Source organism: Leptidea sinapis, chromosome 19 (genome assembly GCF_905404315.1).
Source record: "Leptidea sinapis chromosome 19, ilLepSina1.1, whole genome shotgun sequence".
Classification (NCBI taxonomy): Eukaryota; Metazoa; Arthropoda; class Insecta; order Lepidoptera; family Pieridae; genus Leptidea; species Leptidea sinapis.
In genome coordinates, this window is record NC_066283.1 from 1,208,713 (window position 1) to 1,232,259 (window position 23,547).

The 23,547-nt window shown below is 35.0% G+C and overlaps 1 protein-coding gene across 14 annotated transcripts in view; it reads right to left on the reverse strand.

Annotated features, from left to right (window-relative positions):
* Positions 1-2,152: 2,152 nt before the first annotated feature.
* The window catches only part of LOC126969891 (mediator of RNA polymerase II transcription subunit 25-like), a 36,608-nt gene continuing 15,213 nt past the window's right edge, over positions 2,153-23,547 (reverse strand). For 13 of the 14 annotated variants that reach the window (XM_050815492.1, XM_050815505.1, XM_050815504.1 and 10 more), the window contains 7 exons: positions 22,956-23,153; positions 21,937-22,080; positions 20,654-20,735; positions 18,717-18,796; positions 11,984-12,238; positions 11,188-11,340; positions 2,153-2,310 (listed from right to left, as the gene is read on the reverse strand). In XM_050815492.1, the coding sequence (XP_050671449.1) occupies positions 2,218-2,310; positions 11,188-11,340; positions 11,984-12,238; positions 18,717-18,796; positions 20,654-20,735; positions 21,937-22,080; positions 22,956-23,153 (1,005 nt within the window). In that variant the 3' untranslated portion in view covers positions 2,153-2,217. Of the gene's footprint in view, positions 2,311-4,965; positions 5,292-11,187; positions 11,341-11,983; positions 12,239-18,716; positions 18,797-20,653; positions 20,736-21,936; positions 22,081-22,955; positions 23,154-23,547 lie in introns of those variants that run through there. The other variant, XM_050815493.1, reaches the window with a different exon arrangement.

The window sequence follows — 23,547 nt, forward strand, 5'->3', positions numbered from 1 at the left end:
TGTACATATAATCGGGAAATATTTAAGGGTTTAGAGGCCAAATCCTAGTGCTTTTGAATCCCTTACAACCATTTTGCACTGTAGCTGCCTTATTATAAGCTTCTTTGAACAGGCCAGCAATTTGAAACTGTGTAACAACACGTCCTGGGTGTTGTTTAAGCCATTTGGATGTCTCTTGGTTGAAATATGTCTTCAAAGGCGCAAAAAATGAGACATCCAAAGGCTGGAGACGAGTGCAATGTGGAGGTAGACACAGAATAATAATGCCGTTTTGTTTGGCATATTCTAAAGTTTCAAGCCCTTTGTGGCTTGCATGCCCGTCGACAATCAATATAACTTTATCGTCAATCGATGATTTAACAAAACTTTGAAAGTGTTTGAGCCATTTCAGAAATAAATCCGTTGTCATCCATCCTGATGGTTGAGCTACACCTAAAGTGCCAGGAGGTGCTTCATCGACCAATTCATTTTTCATATTTTTCCTAGAAAATATCATCATCGGCGGAACAAAGGTACCAATTGCACTAACACAACAGTGGTGTTAGTTCCACGTTCTGCGCCAGTTATTACGCCAACTTGCTTCCTACCAGTAGTAGCCAATATCTTCTGGGGTTTTTGTACAGTAGACAGGCTTGATTCGTCAGCATTATAAATTCTGTGTGGCCCAATGTTCTCAGATTCCAGCAGATGTCCGTAAATCTCAAAAAACTTATTGACTTGAGGTCGATTAAAAGCCTGAGCATGAGCAGCTGAAGTAGCTTCTGGTTTGCGTAAAGAAATATCTTTATTTCGTCTCAAAAACCCTTCTAACCATTCTTGTCCAGCTATTTGTTGTTGCGGGATAAATTTGTGTGCAAAACCGTCATTTTCAGCCAACTCAAAAGCTAATTCTTGAACAGACGTTCGCGTCAGTCCAAACAAACGAGATTCAAGTAATTTTAAATGCTCAACTAATTTTCTTTCCACATCAGGTGGAAAAGTAGCTTTCCAACATCCTAGACCCTTTGCAGAGGACTCCAAAGTTTTGTTACTATCCAAAGCATGTCTTTTTAGAGTTGCTTGTGGTACTCCAAATGTCTTCGACGCTAAAAGCCAGCCCATTTTGTTACTGCGAACTGCTTCCATAGCTTTACGCATTGATTCCTCACTCCAGGATTGACGATCAGTCGTCCGCTTATAATTACGCGGCATTATCTGTAAAGAAATTAACCGCTGATTAACGAGAAACAGATATGGAGTACCTACAATTAACTCATTGAGTTCTTATGGACAAAACGACATACCTATGTCATTATGTCCGTTACATATGTATGTCATTTTGTCCATAAAACGTTATAAAAATTCAACAATAAATTCAAAATGATTATTATTTACGGAAAAAACTATTAGAAGGCAACAATGAGCTTCCTTGTGCGGTGTTTCCGGGACGATACGACATGGGTACCTTCAAGAAAAGCGCGTACACCTTCCTTAAAGGCCGGCAACGCTCTTGTGATTCCTCTGGTGTTGCAGGAGATCTGAAGTGATGCTGTGACCGCGCTCTCTCCGCCCCCTTTCTCGAAAACGGTTCACCGTATAAAAAAATTTTTAAACAAAATTTGTAGAGAATTTTGTATTCTACAATATCGATAATAAATACAAATAACAAAAAACCCATAAGATATGAGATATTTACAAAAAAATCGCAATAAACCGATTTTTGTGACCATTGACCTTGAAATTTAATAGTTGCGTACACCCTACCATATTATGTAGATTTTTGAGACAACTTTTAGGGTGTTAATATACAAGTATTTACAGACTTACGGAATTCGAGATACCCAGCTGGGTATCTCGAATTCCGAGGTGAAGTTACTATAATGACTGGACTATGTTGCACAATACGACAGCTGTATAACTACAGATATACTGCTGAGAGTCGACAGATAGACTAAGGTGACATTTCGGTGACGCGAACTTACTAGATTTTAAGCATCGAATTGTCTAACTATATATTATTTTTATTTAACGCTAACACCAGTCATGAGTACCAATAGACATACCAAAAAGTACCCAAAGCGGCTAAAGAAGTTTTCAATTTAAAAATAACATAAGTTGTAGGTAACCTATTACTAGTAGTATAAAATACCTTTGTTCGCAATAAAACCCGGTATAATAGTAAACTCATTTAATTCTTAATGATTCAATTAATTACAATGTCAAATGGTCTGTGGTCGTCTACATAAAATCGTTGTAAGTGTCGTCGAACTGCTGCGCCTGCGTCGCTGGCCGCACGCCGCCCCCGCTCGCTCTGTACGTTGCTAGGGGTTGCTAGTTACAAAAATACACATTAATAATACAGAATTCTCCCCGTAACTTGTCTATGGATAAATTTTTCCAATTAATCCATTCATTGCTTTAGCTGTTTTAATCATAACAACATTATAACATAATGATGCTGTAAAGGATTGGTAAAATTATACGCGAATAGGATTAGGCCCCCAGTGAAAAAAAGGCCCGGAATGAAAGTTGCAGCATAACTTTTATTTCAATACAAAGTAAAACAACCCGTATATTGTTAAGTGAGAAATTGACTGAGATATTAATTACCATCTCATTACAGCCATTTTTATTATATTCAGAAATACTTCTGTTAACATTATTCGTAATATTAATATTTTAAGAATAATAAGAGTGTAAGAACATATTGTTGCGGGAATCAAATCTACGATATTGAATAAACATGTTCATTATACATAGATAAAATAAATACGAATTCTTTTCTTAAACCACAACGTCAACTCAGATAGATAAAGCATAGATCTACACTTAAAAGTATCCCAAATAGTATCAAAATTATTAAATTTAACTTCAAAACAACCAACATAATTTATTTGCTGTCTGTACTTAGCGCATATATTTACGCTATGCAGACGTGAAGTCACACTAGTCAACTTTATTTGATATGTGTTTGAATGACTTTATGTAATCAAACTATAAACTGCATTAGTCTAAAAGATAAAGTATAAAATATTAATTGTCTGCAACGATCTGCAACAAGTCACGTCGAGGGTTAAAGGCATACATTCAACATACTACCCGGTTACATTATCTCTGGACCTCACGCCGATGACGTCACGTCGTCACCTTGTTACGGTGTGAAAAACAAGAATCACTAGGATAATATTATTAATAAATAAACAACGATTTATTTTTTCAGTTTTAAAAAAATAATAAGCAAATTTGGAATTAAAGATTATCTTATGTTCCATTCCCATTCTAGTTCCGGTTCCCGTTTTCGCTCCCGTTCCCAACATAGATCTATTATTGATATACATAGTTATAGCTCATCGACGTGAATTTAAATTTTTCATAAATCTCGCGGGATCCATTGATTTTTAAAAGCGTAACAAACAAACATACATTCACATTTATAATAATAGTAGGAATGTAATGGTGTTGTGTTGTGATGCTTATTCTCATTATTATAATGATGAAAAATTAATGAGGAAATCTGGATTAAGTAAGAAAAGTATTTTATTCTGGAACTACTATTATAGCGACAAAGAATAACAGAAACAACAGAACTATTAACAACCAAAGTCAAAACGTAACAATGAAAACTTCAAAACAAAGCAGTGATATACAGGTAATGAAACTGCAAACTGTACTAACGCTACAGGATGATCGCGTGGGGGTGAAAGGGGAACGGGAGGGGGATTCATATTCCAGTGAAGTCCAGTTATCACGTGGCCGTGTAGTAGATTGAGATGGCGTGACTTAACCTCTGTGTTCTTTCACCGCAACGCTAGATACACACATGAGACTATGTTGGTGTTTTTTTTGTCTACGGAGGAAATTAATTTTAGTCGTGTATCGGCTATAATCGGTATGTATTTTAAATAATAAAGTCAATAATAACTTAACTTAAAGATTATTATATTACATTTTTTTTTGGGAAATCATCAGCGTCAAAATATATAAAATTATTTATCCCATCGCACCCCAGAATTGGTGTTCGCCCTGTACTTTTTAAAACTTTCAACCCAGATATTAGTGCTGTCGGACGACGAGCAAATTGTTGCACTATTTATTTGTATAACTAATATATTATAAAAATATCTAAAATCTTAAATCATGCAATTAATTGCGTGTTAGTTGCTGCACAATGTGACATGACTGTGATATGACATGTTAAGGGCTGTAGGTACAGTTTTGCAATCAATCAGTAATCTAATTTTGTTGCCAATCTGCAATTTTTTTTACTCACAATTTTAGTAAAAGCAATTTTCATGTTAATTATTTGATATATAAATAATAAAAAATGCAGAAAAGCAATACAAAAAATCAACACGATGGACATCTACTATTATATAAAACGTAAATATATTTTGAAAATATTTTTATTCATTCAAATTGATATTTTAATAGTATATGGCCATCATGTATATAGGTATAGGTACTCATAGCGCGCTTACACGAGTGTATGCCCAATTTCAATGTCAGAATGTTTATAAGGTCGTCAAAAATAATAAGGTTTTATTGAATTTATACCTACGTATGTAACGCGCTCTTTTGACCTAGTTATACAACATGTCGCATACAATATTTAGTTGGCTGAAAATGTATAGTATACATACTTAACTCTGGAGAGGGGTAATCTTTCCTTCTAGGAATGGCAATGAAAAAATATTTTAACGACTTTGTGATTATTTTGTATTCCCGGGTAGTAAGCAGAGGAAGGGACGATTCAGTTGACACATGTCATTTTCTTGTGCTCTACTGGTATGGAACTCTGAATCAGCTAAGTACATATACTTGATCGAAGTCAGATTGCAGTTGCATAATCTGTGACTTCATTTTGTCTTTATTAACTCTCTACATGACAAATATGTTTAAAGATATAAAATAGTTCTATTGTTTCCTATCTATACTATACTCTCCATTCAAACAACCACGGAAAACTATAGCTAACACCCCCCTCATTACGTCGTTATCCTCATTGCTGGGAGTCCTGATTTCTCTGAGGAATCGACTTTTTGACAATAGTTCGCCATCTGTGTCTGTCTTTGGCTACGTGCAGTGCGTCAACACACGTATTGCGCAATGATCAAAAATAAATTGTTCGTATTCTCGTTTAAGCAACGTTTGGGCAGGACATATTATAGACAATTGATGATTGCGATATCGTCGTGTAAGCGCGTAACTAATGTTAGTAATAAATGTAAGCATTACTTATGCGTGCGCGTGAGTGCGTGAGCGTGCGTGCGTGTTCACATGTGGGGGCGGGGCCCGCGCGGCGCTTGCTGTTGCTAGAACATTGCCAGTTATGTTAACACTTCTGAAGGCGGAACTCGTCGCAAACCCTTTTCAGGGAGATGATTATTATGCAGTCTATTTTCTAAAGGATAGATATTCTCATTTCAATATAGCAATTAGCATAAAAACATAATCTTCAAATATTACGAAAGTTCTTCGTCGTTCACAGCGTACAGCTAGCTAAGATGAAAATGATTAAGCATTGTATACAGCAGTCATATTATTCCTCTACCCAAAAAGTAGTATATGAAATATATTATTATTATAGTATATTAAATTATTTATCCCAGCCCACCCCAGAATCAGTGTTAGCCCTGTACTTTTTAAAACTTTCAGCCCAGATATTAGTGCGTTCGGACGACTAGCAAATTGTTGCAGTTTAATTCGTATGACTATGTGGTGAGTGGGATAAATAATTTCATATACTACAATAACTAGTTATCACAAGTTTAATATTGTAATATTTACCTTTGTGTAGGTAACTAGGTACGCATCTATTGTGGAGTACGCATATGTCCTTTTTATTGAAAAATTTGGCAAATCGAGGTCATCAGTTCAAACCAAAACTCATTATCAAACAAATAAATTAAAAACAACATCTCATCAACATGAATTTAATCGCGATTACAAGTCTACTAAATTTTTTTTTGGGAAAAAATACAATTTATTATTTGGGACAAGAAACATTGCTCTAAAATCAAAACAAACAAAGCATACAATATTTTATGACGATACGTGACTCGAGCGGTTAGCTCAGTTGGTCCTTAGATCCCCAGCTGGCCATATAGACAGTGTTAAAAAAACAAAAATGTTACCATTAAAGGCAGCGAGCCATGTTCACTTAAACACCAATAATTTGATCTGACGTCACAGCTCAGTAATCATGAGTGTGTTGTTTGAAGTGCTTGTTGTTATATTGTACTGCTTCATATCGCAATATGATTTTATTAATTGATACTTAATAATATACGCTTCTTATTTCCTTTCCCGAATAATAAAAAAAAATCACGTAAGTATATAAAAACATTATGATATAACTAAATATTTCCTGTGGTTAAATAAAAGAAATTGGTTCAATTTTTCCATAGTATTTTTGCCTTTTGACTGTATGTATGCGTAAACAACCACAAGAGATGCGTACATTTATTTAGAAGTGTTTAATTAAATTCAAATCACCGTTAATGGTAGCCGAAGCAATGATATTATAGATACAATAACTCTCATGAGCTAAACTATTGAATGGCTTCGTGAACAAGCAATGTGGAGCTATTTAGTTTTAACATTACCTATTCATCATACAGGGTGATTTTATATCTGTAGGTTAAACTGGCGTGTTTTATTAGCTCAACGGAAGACAAGCATGTGGTCTTAAAGTATAGCCAATGGCATAAGATTTGAAATATCCCAAAAAATAATAACACCTTCTTGAGTGTACATACAATATATTCAGATAGTATTAGTAAGAACAGAAATATTATTTTTAACTATTTTATTAATAATGATAATTGCTCTGATTACTAATTATTACTTCTTGCTCGGCGTTAATAAAATCATCCTGTAAGATACTTATTTAATACGTTGATATGATTGTTATATTCAAAATATTGATATGTGATCATTTAATAAAAGGGAAATCTATGAACATTGAAATGAAACAGCCCTATTGATGTACTTTGGCTATTTTCATAGTATCATGTCTTATGGTATTCTGCTTTGGGGAAATGTGGCAAATATTAACGGAATCTTTGTTTTGCAAGAACGGGCGGTACGATCAATTTAACAGCTACGTTCTAGATTTTCCCTAAGGGAGTTTTTTTTAGGACGTACATATTTTAACGGTTGCCTCTCAATATATTTATGTCAATGTAATGCACGTGCGTCAGAAATAAAATTTGTTTTGAAAAGAGAAGTGACATTCACACATTCAACACAAGACACAAACATAAATTGTGTTTTGATTGTCATCGTCCTCAAAGATGTACTCTTTCTTCATTTGTGGGTGTCCTCATTTATAATAAAATACCAATTTGCCTTCAAGAATTGCCCCTTAACAGATTTTAATCCGTAATCAAGAATATTTTTAATAAAAAGGCTTATCTCACTGTGTATGATTTCCTAAATGACAAAAGCGCGTGGTTACTTGGCGAAGCGCAGGGAGAGATGCATACTGTCAAAATAACATAATAAGTAATTTAATTTTGATTTAAATTTGTTTATAATTTTTGACAAGTGTGTATAAATACCCAAGTGCTGAATAAATATCGTTGTTTCATTTCAGTGTTTCAATGAGATGGCGTTAATTTTAATGGAATAGAAAAAATGGGGAAACAGCAACCTTTCTTTTATTCAATAGTAGCAAGACAAGCTAGCCATTCACCTGGTTTGTGATTAACTGTTAATAACAAGGTGCAACTCACTGCTCAAGATTCTTGAAAACTCAAAATTCTGAGCTACATCACAACGAGGAATATCGCTATAAATTTTTACACGCTTTTTATTAGCTTCACCTGTATGTATGTTTGTAGCCGACTCATTTGGGCACGATTTTGACCCACTTTCAGCGGCCAGATTTCGTTCAAACTTAGTAATTTTATCGAAGACCGATAACAATACATTAAAAAAAATTACTCGATTTTTCAATTTGCAAAATAAGATTTTTGTTAATTTATGTAATTTTTTCATCTATCTTCGATAAGGCAAGAATTATCTTTATAACCATTATCTTTTCAACCAAAACATGTTTGTTAGTTTTTTTTTTAACTATTTTTATTAATTACAAAATAAATGGGTAATATTTTTTATTACAACGCATAGTTTCCGAAATTTATTCTCTCTGACCGCTCTGACGTCATAACACTACACACATTCATAAACGTGAGAGAGGGGCGGACGGGTGGTCGTTCCGCTGAGCGTCATGTCACGGCGGCGCATTTAGCTTTGTATCAAATATTTAAAGCCGGATCTAAATGAATGGAAGGGTACCTACATGTAAATAAGTATGCTGTAAGAACTAGCTTTGTTTCTTTTCAATTTAATATAATAAGTTTGTAGAAATTAGAATAAGTGTTTAATGTTAATAATTGTAATACATTTTTTGAAGTTACATTGTTATTAGGTTATGTCATTTAGTATATTTTTATTTTCTCTAATTAATTATTTATTCATTATAGAATTTTTGAATTGAATTTTCCTTGCCAGTAATCGATCCTATTTTGAAAATGACACACACTGCATTATTACACCATTCGAGAGTGTCGCTAATAAGGAATATATTCTGGAAAGAAACAACGAATGGTAATTTCTAAAATGCTACCCTCCTTATTTAAGTTTGCAAAAAATTTTTGGAGACGCTTAGCAATCACGTTGAGGATTTTTTTTTAGTTCCATACCAAAGCGAGTAGCTCTTTTCCAATTGAAATATGCTAATAAATATGCTTCCAGTTATAGATGAAATCGTTGGTTTAATCTATTTTCGAATCACAAGTTTCAAGTAGGGTTTGCTTTTATAAATTATTCAAATATGTAAATACGAAACAGCTCGCAAACAGTTATATATTATAAAATGAAACAGTTTTTTTTTTAAGTTTGCCATTACTTGCCAGAATTCATGTCTTATAAGAGACATTATCGAATTTTCGAAAATCTAAGCCTAAGAAACTCAGCAGGCTTCTTCTATCTTTCAAATCAAATTTATTGTGATTTAAATAACCTGACGGCGGTTGTTACATTCCCAATCTGTCATATCATTAAAAAAGTAATTTATGTTATAGTATTCTTTGCCACATAAATGTATGCTAACAATTCTTTTCAATTTCGTATTTTGTTTTGAATATTTTCTGGGATTATTTATTTATATTGTTAATATAAATGGCCCCACAAAAGACTTACTTACTCGACTTAGCCGAACAGTAGGCGTAACAAGTTTATGTTCTTTTCTGGTTTTAAGGTTATGATTATCACAGCCGGTAAAAACGTCGCTAATGTGCCTATGTACAAAAATAACATTAACAAGAATATATTGAGAGGCAACAGTCAAGATGTTTAGTTATTAAAATTGCTCTTAATGTTTCTATAGGACCTAGGACCTTTTTTAGGTTTTTTAAGGTTATAAATAGCATAAATAATGTAATAAAATGTTTAGTTTTTTTTCCAAATCAACGGGTTCAATCCCTGGCTAGGAATATTGATTTTTCTAAATTCCAATGATGCAGTTTTAGATTTCTTCAAATCGGGCCCGAGACATAAATCCTAATATTTTCTGATTTGGCCATGCATGCCCACTTAAAAAAATCATCCTGTATATGGCGGCCTTCCAACTAAAATAGTACTTACCGATTCTTGTAAATTTAAATTGTGATGTCTTTTGACAGTTGCAATAATATTACCGATTAATATCTAATGGTATCTATATCTACCCCATTATAGTCCAAATAACAAGATTTCATAGCCTCAAGTAACTGTTTTAAGAAAGTCAGAAAAGTGTGTTATCATGTAGTATTTTATATATGTAGTATAATATATACATTTCAGTAACTTGTACCACGTACTTATAAATGCTACATAATTAAAGTACGTGGCACATGGTGAGAATGTCAAGTCAGGAAACACAAACCTTTTTTTACCAACTTTTTAGCAGGGAAATACTATCTCTAAAAAATATTTCTATAAATTTGTGTTATCTGTTTTATTTCTACGTAGTAGGTATCTAAATGCAACTAAATATTAAAACTACCACTTTAGTGGGAACTGTTGTCAAGTGCCAAAATCTACCCAATAGTGACAATATGGTCTTAGTAGTAACACATAACAAAATGACTTACAGCGAAGGACAAACCAGAACGTCCACATTGCGTCTGCGGTGTCGTGCATGGGGCGTACAGTGTGCGTGCGAATTCGTTTGCGGTACGTTAGTGTCGTCGATAGTGCGTACACCGCTACCGGCGGATATATAGTTAGCGAACTAAGTTTGGAGACGATTTTTTTAATGAAAATAAGGGACGAGACGAGTAGGACGTTCAGCTGATGGTAATTAAGACGCCCTGCCCATTACAATGCAGTGCCGCTCAGGATTCCCGTCACCTTGAGATATAAGATGTTAAGTCTCATTTGCCCAGTAATAGCTAAGGCGCCCGTCAAACCGAAACACAGTAATGCTTACACATTACTGCTTCACGGAAGAAATAGGCGCCGTTGTGGTACCCCCCAATCTAGCCAGCATTATGTGCGAAGGAGCCTCCGACTGGTAAATTCAGAGTATCTGAACAAGAAATGTAACTTCATGCGGAAGATGACTAAAGTAACGATCTGTTATGGGTCTCTTTTGAGTTCGCTTTTTAAAAAAACATTTATTTAGAACACAGAAATATAATATATTATAAGGAATATGAAGACTTGATAATACAATAATAATTTTAGAGACCCTTGGGCAGAACCGTAACTTATGAGGAGCGAGCACGAACTGGCTGCCCGCGAGCAGCTAGGGCTTATATACTGACTCATGAATGCTGATTGAGATGGAATAGCGATTAGGTCAGCATTAATACCTACATGACCGGGGTATAACAGATCGGTAAGGTAAGAAAACTAGTAATTGCCCATGTAGGGTACTTGTAGTGTACGCGACGCCCGGTGGTATTACCGAACCAGTACAAAATAAATGGCCGCTTATCGCAACCGCACACGCATCTACTATCGCGGACGCAATCTGAACGCGCCGGCGGTCCTTCGCTGAAGCCGCAGCGTACCACGGTCCACGGTACAACTAGGATCTAATGGCACTCAGTCCTTCACTATGAGACCTACGTTTGAAACTCTTATGCTTGTTATATCTATGCATTAACATTACCGCTATCTAGAAGTTCTAGAATTTTCCTCAAGCTTCAGTCGTACCTGTTGCAACAAGTGCCTAAGTCCTGGGTTGGTGGGCATCATCGGACGCATGATGCGAGGCTGATGGGCGTTACCCACACCTACACCCACACCCACACCAACACCAGCTCCGCGTAGCTGCTGCATCTGTTGCAGTTGGTGTTTCCGTTGTTCCTGAAATCAAACATGAATAATGGCCGTAATGTATAGGGATCCCGCGCCATTTTCCAATCCCGCGTGATGCGGGGTTAAGGGCGCGGGAATTGCGGGACTGAAAAAAAGCGCCCACAAGTGTGGAGGCATAAAGGGCATTTTCAAGGTAATTTGGCAAGGTAGTAATTTAGCAAACGACAGTTTGGACATGTTGCGTTTCCTTTGTGAAGTGAAAAGGTCACTTAAAATTAAAAGCTGACAAACTTAATAATTAAGTAATCATTCTTTACTTTAAAATGTGTTTATTTCGGTTAATTTTTTAATTTAATTTGTGTATTTTTTTTGTAAACGATTTGTTTTGTTTTGATTTGTTTTTATTCAGAATTTGTTATTGTTTTTTTTGTGAAAAAAGCGGTATAATTTGATTGATCTCATTTTAATAGTAATATGTACGTAAATTAATGTGGAGTTGATTAATTCATTGTTATGTATTTATTTGCCTTAAATGTGCATATTTTAAATATGCGGGATCCCGAAAATACCGAGACTAAATTCAGGCCGCGGGATTAGAAGCCCTAGTAATGTATAATAAAATTGACTTCCTCGACTGGTCTCTAGCACGATCATGCATGCGGTGTATTAAATAGTTGTAGCACCAACTTACTTCCAGCTGTTTGTAATGCTGCTCCTGTTGTTGAGCCACGTGTAGGTGTGACATGATGTCCATCTGGGACTTGAACTGCGCTTCCTGCTGGTGAGCTGCTTCCAAAGTCTGCTGCAGATGCTGTATCTTCTCCAGGTTCTGTTGCCTGGCGGCTTCCAGCCCATCAAGCTGGCTGACCGGCCTGGGACCCTTTCCACCTTGCCCGACTTGTGACACTTGGGCAACCTGCCCACCCATACCGCTCATCATCATATTCTGTGATCAAATCAAAGTCTGTATTATTACTACTATGTGCGGTGTTAGTCCGGAACGGCGTTACAATATAAAAAGATTGTATTATTATTAAATCATATTCACACAAAAGGCCGTAAAGATAACCGTCGTCCTAGCAAACCAGTTCTCTATAAAAGGATTTGAGAAGACTATGCTTGTATAAGCTGTGCCTATTAAGATTCGGCCATATGTGACGTCATCGTCATATGTGCAATGAAATTGAACAGTAATAATGGGCGCAACATTATTAATAGAAAATTGTCGTGTAGTTTCTTATATTATTGATTCTGTTAACACTATGAACAAACATAAACTTGTTATGCCTATTACTCGGTTAAACAAAACAAATGTATTAAGAAATTCATAGGAACTCTTAAACAACATAGATGACTTTATAATCCCCCCGTTCTCGTTTGGTGAAGACGTGTTTTAAGTTGTGAAGCGTTCCGCCGCTTTGCTTAAGCCGACCAAAGATATACCGTTGATATACTGAAGTCTAGAAGTGACATTAAACCAATTATAATGCTTCGTTCTCCGGTAAAATCGTCATCACTAAGTGACCTCACTGAGACAGTCTCAATTAAAGATAAACCTATACACGTTACACGCAAAAGGAAAGCTGAACCCGTCCTAGAAGCAATAGAGACCCTTACAGCAGATATGAATTCTCAATTTAAAAAAATGCGAGAACAATTTACTTCCAAGTTCGATGAACTAAAGATGGAGATGGCGACGCGGGATGCAGCAAATGAAATTAAATTTCAAGAACTTGCCACTAAAGTAGAAGATTTACAAAAGATAAACAAAAAAAAACGTCACTATCATACAATATATGCAGGGACAGTTGGAAAACATTCAAAGGCTGCAGAGGTTGAATCATGTCAAAATACGAAACGTTCCTGTGACTCCAGACGAAGATATACTACAAGTCGTTAAAAGCATTGGATCCAAAATTTAAGAGAGTATCCATGATGGAGACATAAGAACTGCCCACCGTTTACACAACAAAAACAAGGAAAAAATGCATATAATTGCAGAATTTAACAGCAGCACCAAAAAAGAAAAGTTCCTTTCATCTTTTAAAAAATACAACAAGGCCCATACAGACAGTAAACTCAACGCAGATGCTATAGGAGTGCCAAGTAAGACTGGTTCTATAATATATATGTCTGAGCTCTTAACACCTAATGCTAAGCAATTGTATTATCAGGCTCGAATGTTGGCAAAAACAGAGAACTGTAAATTCTGTTGGGTGAAGAATGTTAAAGTTTTCATTAAGAAAACTGAAGAGTCAACTGCTATCCTCTTACGCAGCACCCAGCAGCTAGACTCTCTAAAGGAGACTGGCAATAAGTGATCTATCTTGTGACTAGCCTGTAAATCCAAAACATACGTAGGATATCTAATTACTCAACCTGTCATATATTATAGTTTTATTTATAGTATTGATATAAGTATAGTAGTCTTTACATTTTTTAATATTACACGTTTTAGTATTAATATAAGTATTTCCAATATTATGAAAAATATATATCTATACTATGTACAACTCAAGGTCAGATACCCAAATGATAAGATGTTCAGCCATTTAGATGGCACCGAGTACGGTCTCCTCAGCATCCTCTGTATCACAATGGCAGAGGTCTTAATGCCAGCTGTTATAACTTAATTATGTCCTCAGACGTAGTTGACTTGGCCTTGGACATTGACCATTTGTCAATATTCAAGGCCGTTATTATTGAGAATGCAGAGGATTCTAATCGGTATTTCACACAAGGCAAGAACGACTCACTGACTCTAATGACACAAAATATTAGAAGCATATATAGGAATATTGATGAACTAAATGTTTTGTTAACAAGAATGAAGTTAAGTATTGATATCATCATACTTACAGAGTGCTGGCTTTGTAGTGATAGGACAAACCCAGTGCTTTCTGGATATAAATCGTACAAGACATCACGACTACTAAACCAAAATGACGGACTAGTGACGTACGTTAAAGTGAATTGTCTTTTTCAGTAAGCGAGCCCCATCTCATTGAGGCGAACCGCTGACTCTTACATCTGGTGATACATGCATAATCTGTATCTATAGGCCGCCAGCTTTCAGAGATACAAGCAATTTCATTTCATCACTGGATGCATTATTGAAACAGCATAAAATGTATAACAATATAATTATTGTAGGGGACATCAATATAAATATCAGTCCTGATAATATCACTACCAAAGGACAATCGGACGAATTTTTATCCCTAGTTGCTAGCCATGGTATTCTACCAGGACATACATTTTCAACCAGAAACAACAGCTGCTTAGATCACATTTTGCTTAAAACTCGACGTGACAATATTGTGGCTGTGATTAAGACAGACATTACGGATCATGCGTCAGTCCTACTTAACATCTCAAAAACTATTATGCGGCATAATATTGAATATAAATCTGTAAAAGGAATTAATTATGAAGCTGCACTAGCAGAGCTACTAACCACGGACTGGCATGTCATTACTGATTCTGCAGATGCTAATATAGCAACGAATATGTTTTTCAGCTACTTAGCAAATGTAATCAAACAACATACTGTGGTAAAGAGAGTTGCAAGCGCTAAAAGAAAAATAAAGCCCTGGATAACCCCAGGGCTAATAAGATCAATCAGGAAGCGAGACAATCTGCATAAAAAGTGTCGTAAAGCTCCTAATAATATTGAATTGCAAAAAACTTACAGACTTTACCGAAACATGTGTAACTCTATTCTCAAAGCAGCCAAACGGAAATACGATAGGCAATTACTAAATAATTCCGTACATAAAACTAAAGATATGTGGGATAATATAAAACGAATTTGCAATATTGGTAGTGGTAAAACTAACGAATGTAAGGAACTATTAAGCTTATCATCTTCTCCAATCTATTCTGTAAATATTGTAAACAAATACTTCGCCACGGTAGGATCCTCACCTGCAGCAGATATATCTGCTAGTCTCTCAGCAGAATTAATGGTGAAAAAAGACAATGAAAAATCTACTAAAACTCCTGAATCATCGTTTGCTCTCTTTCTTGTAAATGAATCCGAAATTATCATCACAATTAATTCACTCAAATCTCAAAGCGCTCCAGGATGGGACGGAATATCAAACGACTTTTATAAGAATACTAAATTTGCTATATGCAAACCCATTACACACATTTGCAATACTTGTTTCTTGACAGGAGTTTTCCCCACTGCATTGAAAAAATCTATTATATGTCCCATTTATAAAGGTGGAGATAGAGATAGTGCTTCGAACTATCGCCTAATTTCTTTACTTCCTGCACTATCCAAGATTATAGAAAAGATCATAAACAAAAAATTGGTGATATACCTAGAGAGTAAAAACTTGTTATCGAATAATCAGTTTGGTTTCCGGCCCAAAAATCAACTTTTACCGCAGTAACAAAAATAACATATGATTTAGTTAATAACCTGGATTCAGGTAAAAAGTGTTTGGGCGTTTTCCTAGATCTCACGAAGGCATTCGACACTGTCTCTGCACCCAACCTTTTACATAAACTAGAGCAACTCGGTATAAGGGGTTTTCAGATTAAACTTTTTGAAAGCTACCTTACAAAACACAAACAAGCGGTTAAAATTGACCAATATCTAAGTGACGAGGTCTATGTTGACTGTGGAGTTCCGCAAGGAAGCATACTCGGGCCAACGCTCTTCACTATATATATTAACGAGCTCTGTAACATGCAATTACCTAACACTGTCATGTCAACATATGCAGACGACACTGCATTAATATTTTCAGGAAGTACATCGACAGACGTTAAGGAAATAGCAGAAAGAGGGTTATGCAAAGTATCTAATTGGCTAAAACGCAACATATTGACCCTAAATGTAAATAAAACGAAGTATGTCCCCTTCTCAATTTCAACCAGAAACAATCCTGATCAGGACTATCAGATTAAAATACATTCATGTATGCATTTTCCTGGTCGATCTGACTATTACAACTTTCCAAATATCCAAAAAGCTGACCATATTAAATACCTAGGAGTCTATCTAGACAGACACCTGAGATGGGACATACATATCGATAACCAGACAAGCAGAATTAGGAAACTAATATATATTTTTAAAAGCTTACGACATGTCACAGATCCGGAACTTATAAAAAACATTTATGTGTCCCTGGTACAATCGCTATTAATATATTGCCTACCGGTATGGGGAGGAGTCCCGAAATCACACCTAATAAGTATAGAACGGGCCCAAAGATGCATACTTAAAGTAATGTTTTTTAAACGTTTTAGGCATCCCACAAAGCAGCTGTATCGTGAAAATAGGCTAATGAGCGTGAGACAGTTGTATATTTTACATGTGCTTCTATATAAACATAATGAACTCCCATATAACAATATGCGAACAAATTAAGCAAAAAAGGCTCCGGCATAATGTCTGTCAAATACCATCAAACAAAACAAAATTTACTAATAAACAAATCCCTTTCTTATCAAATTCTCTATATAATAAAATAAATAAAGATCTAAATATTTTTGAAATGACCACAAATAAACTCAAACATGAAGTTCAAAACTGGTTTCTAACAAAAGACTATAGAGAAACTGAAGAATTGTTAGAAATTATAACGTAATACATTTAAAATATAACATGACTCTTCTTAGTAAGTTAAACTACTTTAGGATCAATAAATAAAATCCACCACAAAAAAAAATATAAATATATTAGTAATATACAACTTATAACTGCATCTTGTCGCATCTAGTAGCTGCTAGTACTGTGTTGATTCATGTCGGTATCAACTCACTTATTGTTTTATTGAGGGTACATGTAATTTTAATACAACAGCGAAGCACAATTTAATTTGTGCAATGATTACCATTTTTATTAGAAACTGTGGTAATAATGTAGTGTGTTTGATTTTCAATTGGTAGACATCCTGTTATTTAATTAAGTGTAACAAACCAAATATGTGAATCAGGTTAGCTACCTAACTACCCAACTGGCGAAATGGTCTAGGTATGTACCGAAAGTAATTCTGCTTTAATTAAATATCACATTACACGTATCATTTACATTACATCAGTTGACCTAAATAATTAATATACGATATTATTTATTAATACTTATATTTCAATAGGTTTAGGATACATTTAAACTTGTTTAATTTAAAACTAGGTAATAATTTAGATACCTTACGTCACTTATTAGCAAATAAGCACATATTCTTTTAGAAAATATTATATCTATCTATATTGCATACATATAAAGAAATATACAATCATATACCTTCACTAGTATGTACATAATTATCTGGTGGTATACATACCGACCTACATATTTACTCATTACTACTCATACCTTTAAATTAATTATATACTATATTATATTACTTATTTATTTTTCCTCTCAAAATTATTAAACTACTACTCATTTTGTGCATTATAATAGTCAGACATACACATTCTTGAACTATGGAATAACAGACCGATACACGGGGAGTACTATTATCCTAAACACAGGGAAACTTAGTTAGGAGTTAGAGCTCAGCCATGTACTAGTAGATTGTTGTCATAATGTAGACTACATACCTATCACTCCAGCAAAATATCAATTTTCTGGGAAGGCACCAGCTTTTATGTCTGCTTCACATAAAACCTACTGTCTGTATGTGCCTAGGTTCTTTAAGAAGTCTTAGCAATAAAAACTTCGTACCTACTTGTCTAGATGCACTTACCAAACAAGTATATAGGCTTCTTCTTAATGTTTGTATCTAAAGGTTGTGATGTATAATGTTGTGTAGTAGGTATTATGAGTATGTAGTAGCATGTACATGGCTTTTTTGTATAATACGTTTTTCTTTTGAGACAAAATAAAAATATTTGTATTTGTATTTGACTTTCTTAATGATACCACATATTGGAAATGAAGCGACCACCCACAGGCAATTAAATAAAAAAAATATTGTACCATATATTAAATTACATATATACATTAAACGACATTTATTTATGTCAAAAAAACCCCGCTGAGTTATTTGCGTCCGTTTTTCTGGTCTTTTCAGGTCTGAGGCATTACTTTTTTGAATGGGTGGTAGTTTTTGACGTTCAAAAAGTGATTTTAAATCCTATTTTCAATAAAAATATTTAAATTAGAATTAAGAATAAGGCAACATACATCTTCTGTCATTTAAAATTTTCTTCTCAAACAGTTGAGTTGAGATCTCCAGATTTACACCGCAAAGCCATAAATGACATTCTCATGGCAGATAATAAGTAATAAGGATAAATACTTCGATTAAATAAATATATTTAGCCTTATCTGCTAGATCAATGTTTGAATTTTTCAGAACAGTAATAAACGGCAATTGCAAAATTTATCCTGTATTATAATATAATTTATCCCCTCATAAAATATGTTATGATGATGTATTATAAATATATATAACCTGCGCATGTTGAGGATGCTGTTGGTGTTGTTGCGAGGACAGTCCTGGGTTCATTCCCATCGCGATCCCACCAGCCCCACCTGGTAAATTTAAATTATAATAAAATTAACAAAACATGTAGAAAATTTACTGAATTAGGCGATATTTTGCAGCAATCCATAATTATCCAAATGTGTGCGAGTCTTGTGTTACAATTTGCCGAGTCAACATCTCCTGAGGATGCCTCGTGTAGAGGCAAAACAAAATTTTATTCATGTTAAAATGGGGAGCTGTGTAATGAAAGATGGCCTGGAAGTCCAGGTTAAGTGCAGTTGCGGGGAATCTGTTTTATATTGGTAAGCCCTTTCCTCAGTCCAGCACTTCACTTGGCACTATGATGATGCGAAAGACGGAGTATAAAACTACGTAGTGTGGTGCGTGCGTGGACAGCGGTGTCCACTCAATCAAGTTCAAACGGGTTCAGGCCCGGTTTCCACTAAAGCGGAGAATTCTAACAAACTGTAGCGGGGAGGAGATGTGAGCTGTGAGAGCTCACAATCGGTTAACTGATATCTATGAAAGGAAGACGTCACGTCGTTACAAAAGTTATATTTTAATCTGCTCGGAAGAGGAATTAGAGGTTGAAGAAAGACAATTAATTCTTCAATATTACAAACTATCGACGGAATCAGGCATGGCGAATATGTAACATTATTTCCAGAGTTTGACGATTAGTTTTACTGAAAATATTATAAAACACATCGACATCAATAACAACAAATACTAAAAGTGAAAAAATTATCTAATTTATTACCGACTATATTATATAAGTATACAAGAGTTAATGTAGTTCTATAAGAATATTTTTGAAGCGTCCTCCTTTTTTTGAGTTAAAATACATCGCTAAACTACTAAAGTCAGTTAAAAATACGCAAGGAACGCCCTTTTACAATCAAGATTAGTCAATCGAATCAATGACGCTTTTGAGTGTGCGAGAAGTAGGGAGAAGGTGCGGGGAAAAGGGCCGCCCGACTGCAGACATCTCCTCTTCTCTCCGCTTTGTAAGCGGTCAGAGATTAGTTAAGCACCAAATGCGATGACCAGGATGATGCCAATGCTCGGATTGTACATCAGCCCCCAGATGGCGTTATATGATATTAAATGTGAATAATTACGGCGTAAGCAATAGCATTTGGATAAAAGATGTAAATGTTGCGGTGTCAGTCTGTATGACCAATGCAATTGAGTAAAAATATCTCAATAGGTAGAGCCGGTGACTCTCATCACGGAGCCCCAGTTCGATCCTCGCCCGCCACGTGCCAATGTGTATGCACGTCTATTATTATTGGCAAATATATCATTTAAAAAAAGTATATTGCTGGGATAACGTTTTCATTAATTTTTTCTTAGACGTCAGATTTCTTATGACCCAGTTCCAATTTAGAAAAATTTATTTTCCAACAAAAGTTATCTATGTATGTATTATAATTATGTAAGTATATGTATTATAATTATGTAATCTGCTCCACTCACCTCTACTATATACCACTGGACTGGCGGCTGTCAAAGTGCTTTTGTGCCTGTTTGATATTCGCCATTTTGGCGCTTTTAGCAATGTCGCGAGAGTCTGCGATACTAAAACTAGTGATGACAACCTCAGCATACATGGATAGATGGTGGGAAACTATTTACAAAACAAATTGTGTACTTTATTAAGTTGATTCTTGAAGTATAAATAACACGGAAAACGAACGAAATTAATTCAAAATGCAAAAATACTTCAGAGTATTGCACGTTCCTTCGCAGCCATTTGTATTATACGTCAAAATTAGTTAGGACACCCGCGAGTGGCGCTTCAAATAGGCACAAAAAATTTTCTGTGAAATATACGGAACACCCTGTCCAGTGGTATTTATACAGGTCAGTGAATCTGCTATATTAATGCAGTTGGTACTCACTGGGCTGCATGTTGGAGGGGGGAATGTTGGCAGCACTGACTGGGGCCGGAAGTTGTTTGCTGATCTTCTGCTGTTGTATAACCTGATAACACAATTTTTATTTTCACGTTACACTTTTAACTCGAAATTGCCGTGTTATACATCATGTGTACAGATATTGAACAACTGAGAGTAGACTCCAATATACAACGTGAGTACCTATCCGTCATAATAATTTCAATGAGTAGACTGCAGTTTTGGAAAACCAGTGCCACACAGATCATTAAGTATTGCTTTTTTAGACGCTTTTTATTAGATTCACCTGTATGTATGTTTGTTTGTAACCGACTCATTTGGGCGCGATTTCGACCAACTTTAAAGGGCCAGATTTCGTTCAAAGTTACAACTGACAATACATTAATTTGATAAAATTATTCCATTATTCAATTTACAAAATAAGATTTTTGTTAATTTATATAATTTTCATCTATCGTCGAATTGATGTTAATTTTATATTTCAACCATTATCTTTAACCGATATATCGAATATTAGGAAATTATCGAATACCAAAGAGAATGTTGTGCTTTTTAGTGTTTTTTAAACTATTTATATAATATTATTTCTTTCATTTGTATAAAGTTAGTTAAGTATTAACATTAAGCATACATTTTGTTTTCAGCAACTTTTTCTGTGTAAATGCGTGATAAAGTTTTTCATTGAACATTATGTTTGTACAAGGGGGTACTTATTTGAACCACACAGTACTTCTTGCCACAATATTTCTGTGCTTTACACGTAACACTATATACTAAATAGTATATTATATACAAAAATAAATTATTAGTATTTGATGACTTAATTGAATGTTAATAATATCGTGGAAATCTTTGTTTCATTAAGTCACGCAATAATATCTTTACACTTTTTTAATGAAAATAAGGAACGAGACGCTCAGGTGATGCAATGACAGATGCAGGACAATGCAGTGCCGCTCAGGATTCTTTAAAAGCTCCAAAAAATTTGATCGGCACTACAATTGCGCCGGTGACCTTGAGACGTAAGATATTAAGTCTCATTTGCCCAGTAATTTCACTAGCTACGGCACCCTTCAGACCGAAACACAATAATTTCTACACATTATTGCCTCACGGCAGAAATAGGCGCCGTTGTGGTACCCATAATCTAGCCGGCATCCTGTGCAAAGAAGCTCCCACTGGCCTCCAATTATTTGAATCAAATTCGACTTCATAATTAATACCAACTCTCCAATTATGTATTAGTATAGATTACTTGGCAGAGTTACCTTTCTAAGCCTGTCCACGAAGGTGGCTTGATTGTTCGGTATGAAGCCCAGGTATGCCTTCTTGTCCGGGGTGTACAGCAGAATCAGCACCTTAATATCACACTGAGGGGGGGACGCCATAGGTGAGAAGTGAACACATCCAGCCTGCAATTATACGACAACTTATTTACGGCCGTTGCCAATATACTATCTACAGATTAGTACCTTACCATTACTACCTTCTACTGTCAGTAATTTGCTGTCAATAATCTGAAGCTGTCCCAATATACCCGGTAACTTATTCTTATCGCCTTACATTGGAACGCGTCAATTACAATTTCCATACAAACTTGTATCGCTGGTAAGCTATACGTCGTCCCATTGACAGACAGCGTGATAAGGTGAGTTACCGTCGATAAGTTTATTGGGATAGAAAAGTCATGATAGTTACGATTTTTATCTCAAGTAAGAGATCGACTGAATATTGGGAACAGCCGTTAGTGGATCAATGTACAAAATAAATTTCCATCTACCCTCATCTGGCGAGACAGCCGCCAATAGACTATCGTCTCCGTACCGTCATACAGTCCGCTTCCAAACCACTGCTTAGAAGAGTTTCTATCACATTGCACTCTTCAAAACCCCTCTTGCCCACAGGCTGTTGTGTCGTACGTGAGTGCTTTGAAAATTTGCTGTATATTAAATTAGGCTAAAACTGAACGCTATTGAATAGTCACTATATATATATATATATATTACTTTTAAGTTACTGATTTACCATATGTTTGGAAAAAGTTGAGCTCTTGAGAACACACAAGAAACCCAACGGCCATTCTTTTCAATCAAATAGAGTATTTTACAATGGCTCTAATATACGTAACAAATTGGATTGTAAGGCTAAGAATAGACCGCGCATCGAGATAGGAGTTGTGTTACCAGATCCAAGGCAGAAAGAGGTGAGCAATTTAAGGTTAGTGGTCACAATTATTATCTTTAGACTGTAATGTTCATTAGCGTTTGAAGCACTGTTCTATACTTACAAACCCGTTGACCATCACTTTGGTGAGAGCTTCCAAGGCCTCGTTCTGCTGCAAGTGGAAGAGCACCGACTTGCTGTCTTTCAGATACTGGCCGCCGATATTGCTGATCAACTGTTTTGGCATCAACTGCATCAGCAGTTTGTTGGGCCATGTATCCACTTTCAGCTCTGGTTCGATGTCTTTTGAATTGGCGGATACCTAAAAAAATATCAAATTATCAAATGTTGAACATAAGCATCACAACGGTACAACCGTTTAAATACCTGTTCCATACAGCAATAAGTTTCTCATATTGTAATGATCTCAACATACACTTCCTTGCAAAATCTAAAATATATTTAAGGTGTTTCAATTAAAAAAAACCTTTAATGTCTAATGGTCACATCTTTATTTAGTTGTTTTGACAATATATTATTTAACTGTACCTATACTAGTTGTATCATAATTGATAAAAAATATTATGTTAAGTATTGTTATTAATGATAAAATATCCTAATTTAGGTATATAGTAATTTATTAATTATTATATACCTAAATTAGGATATTTTATTTTATTTATTAATTAATTATAAAGTATTTCTGTGGACCCATA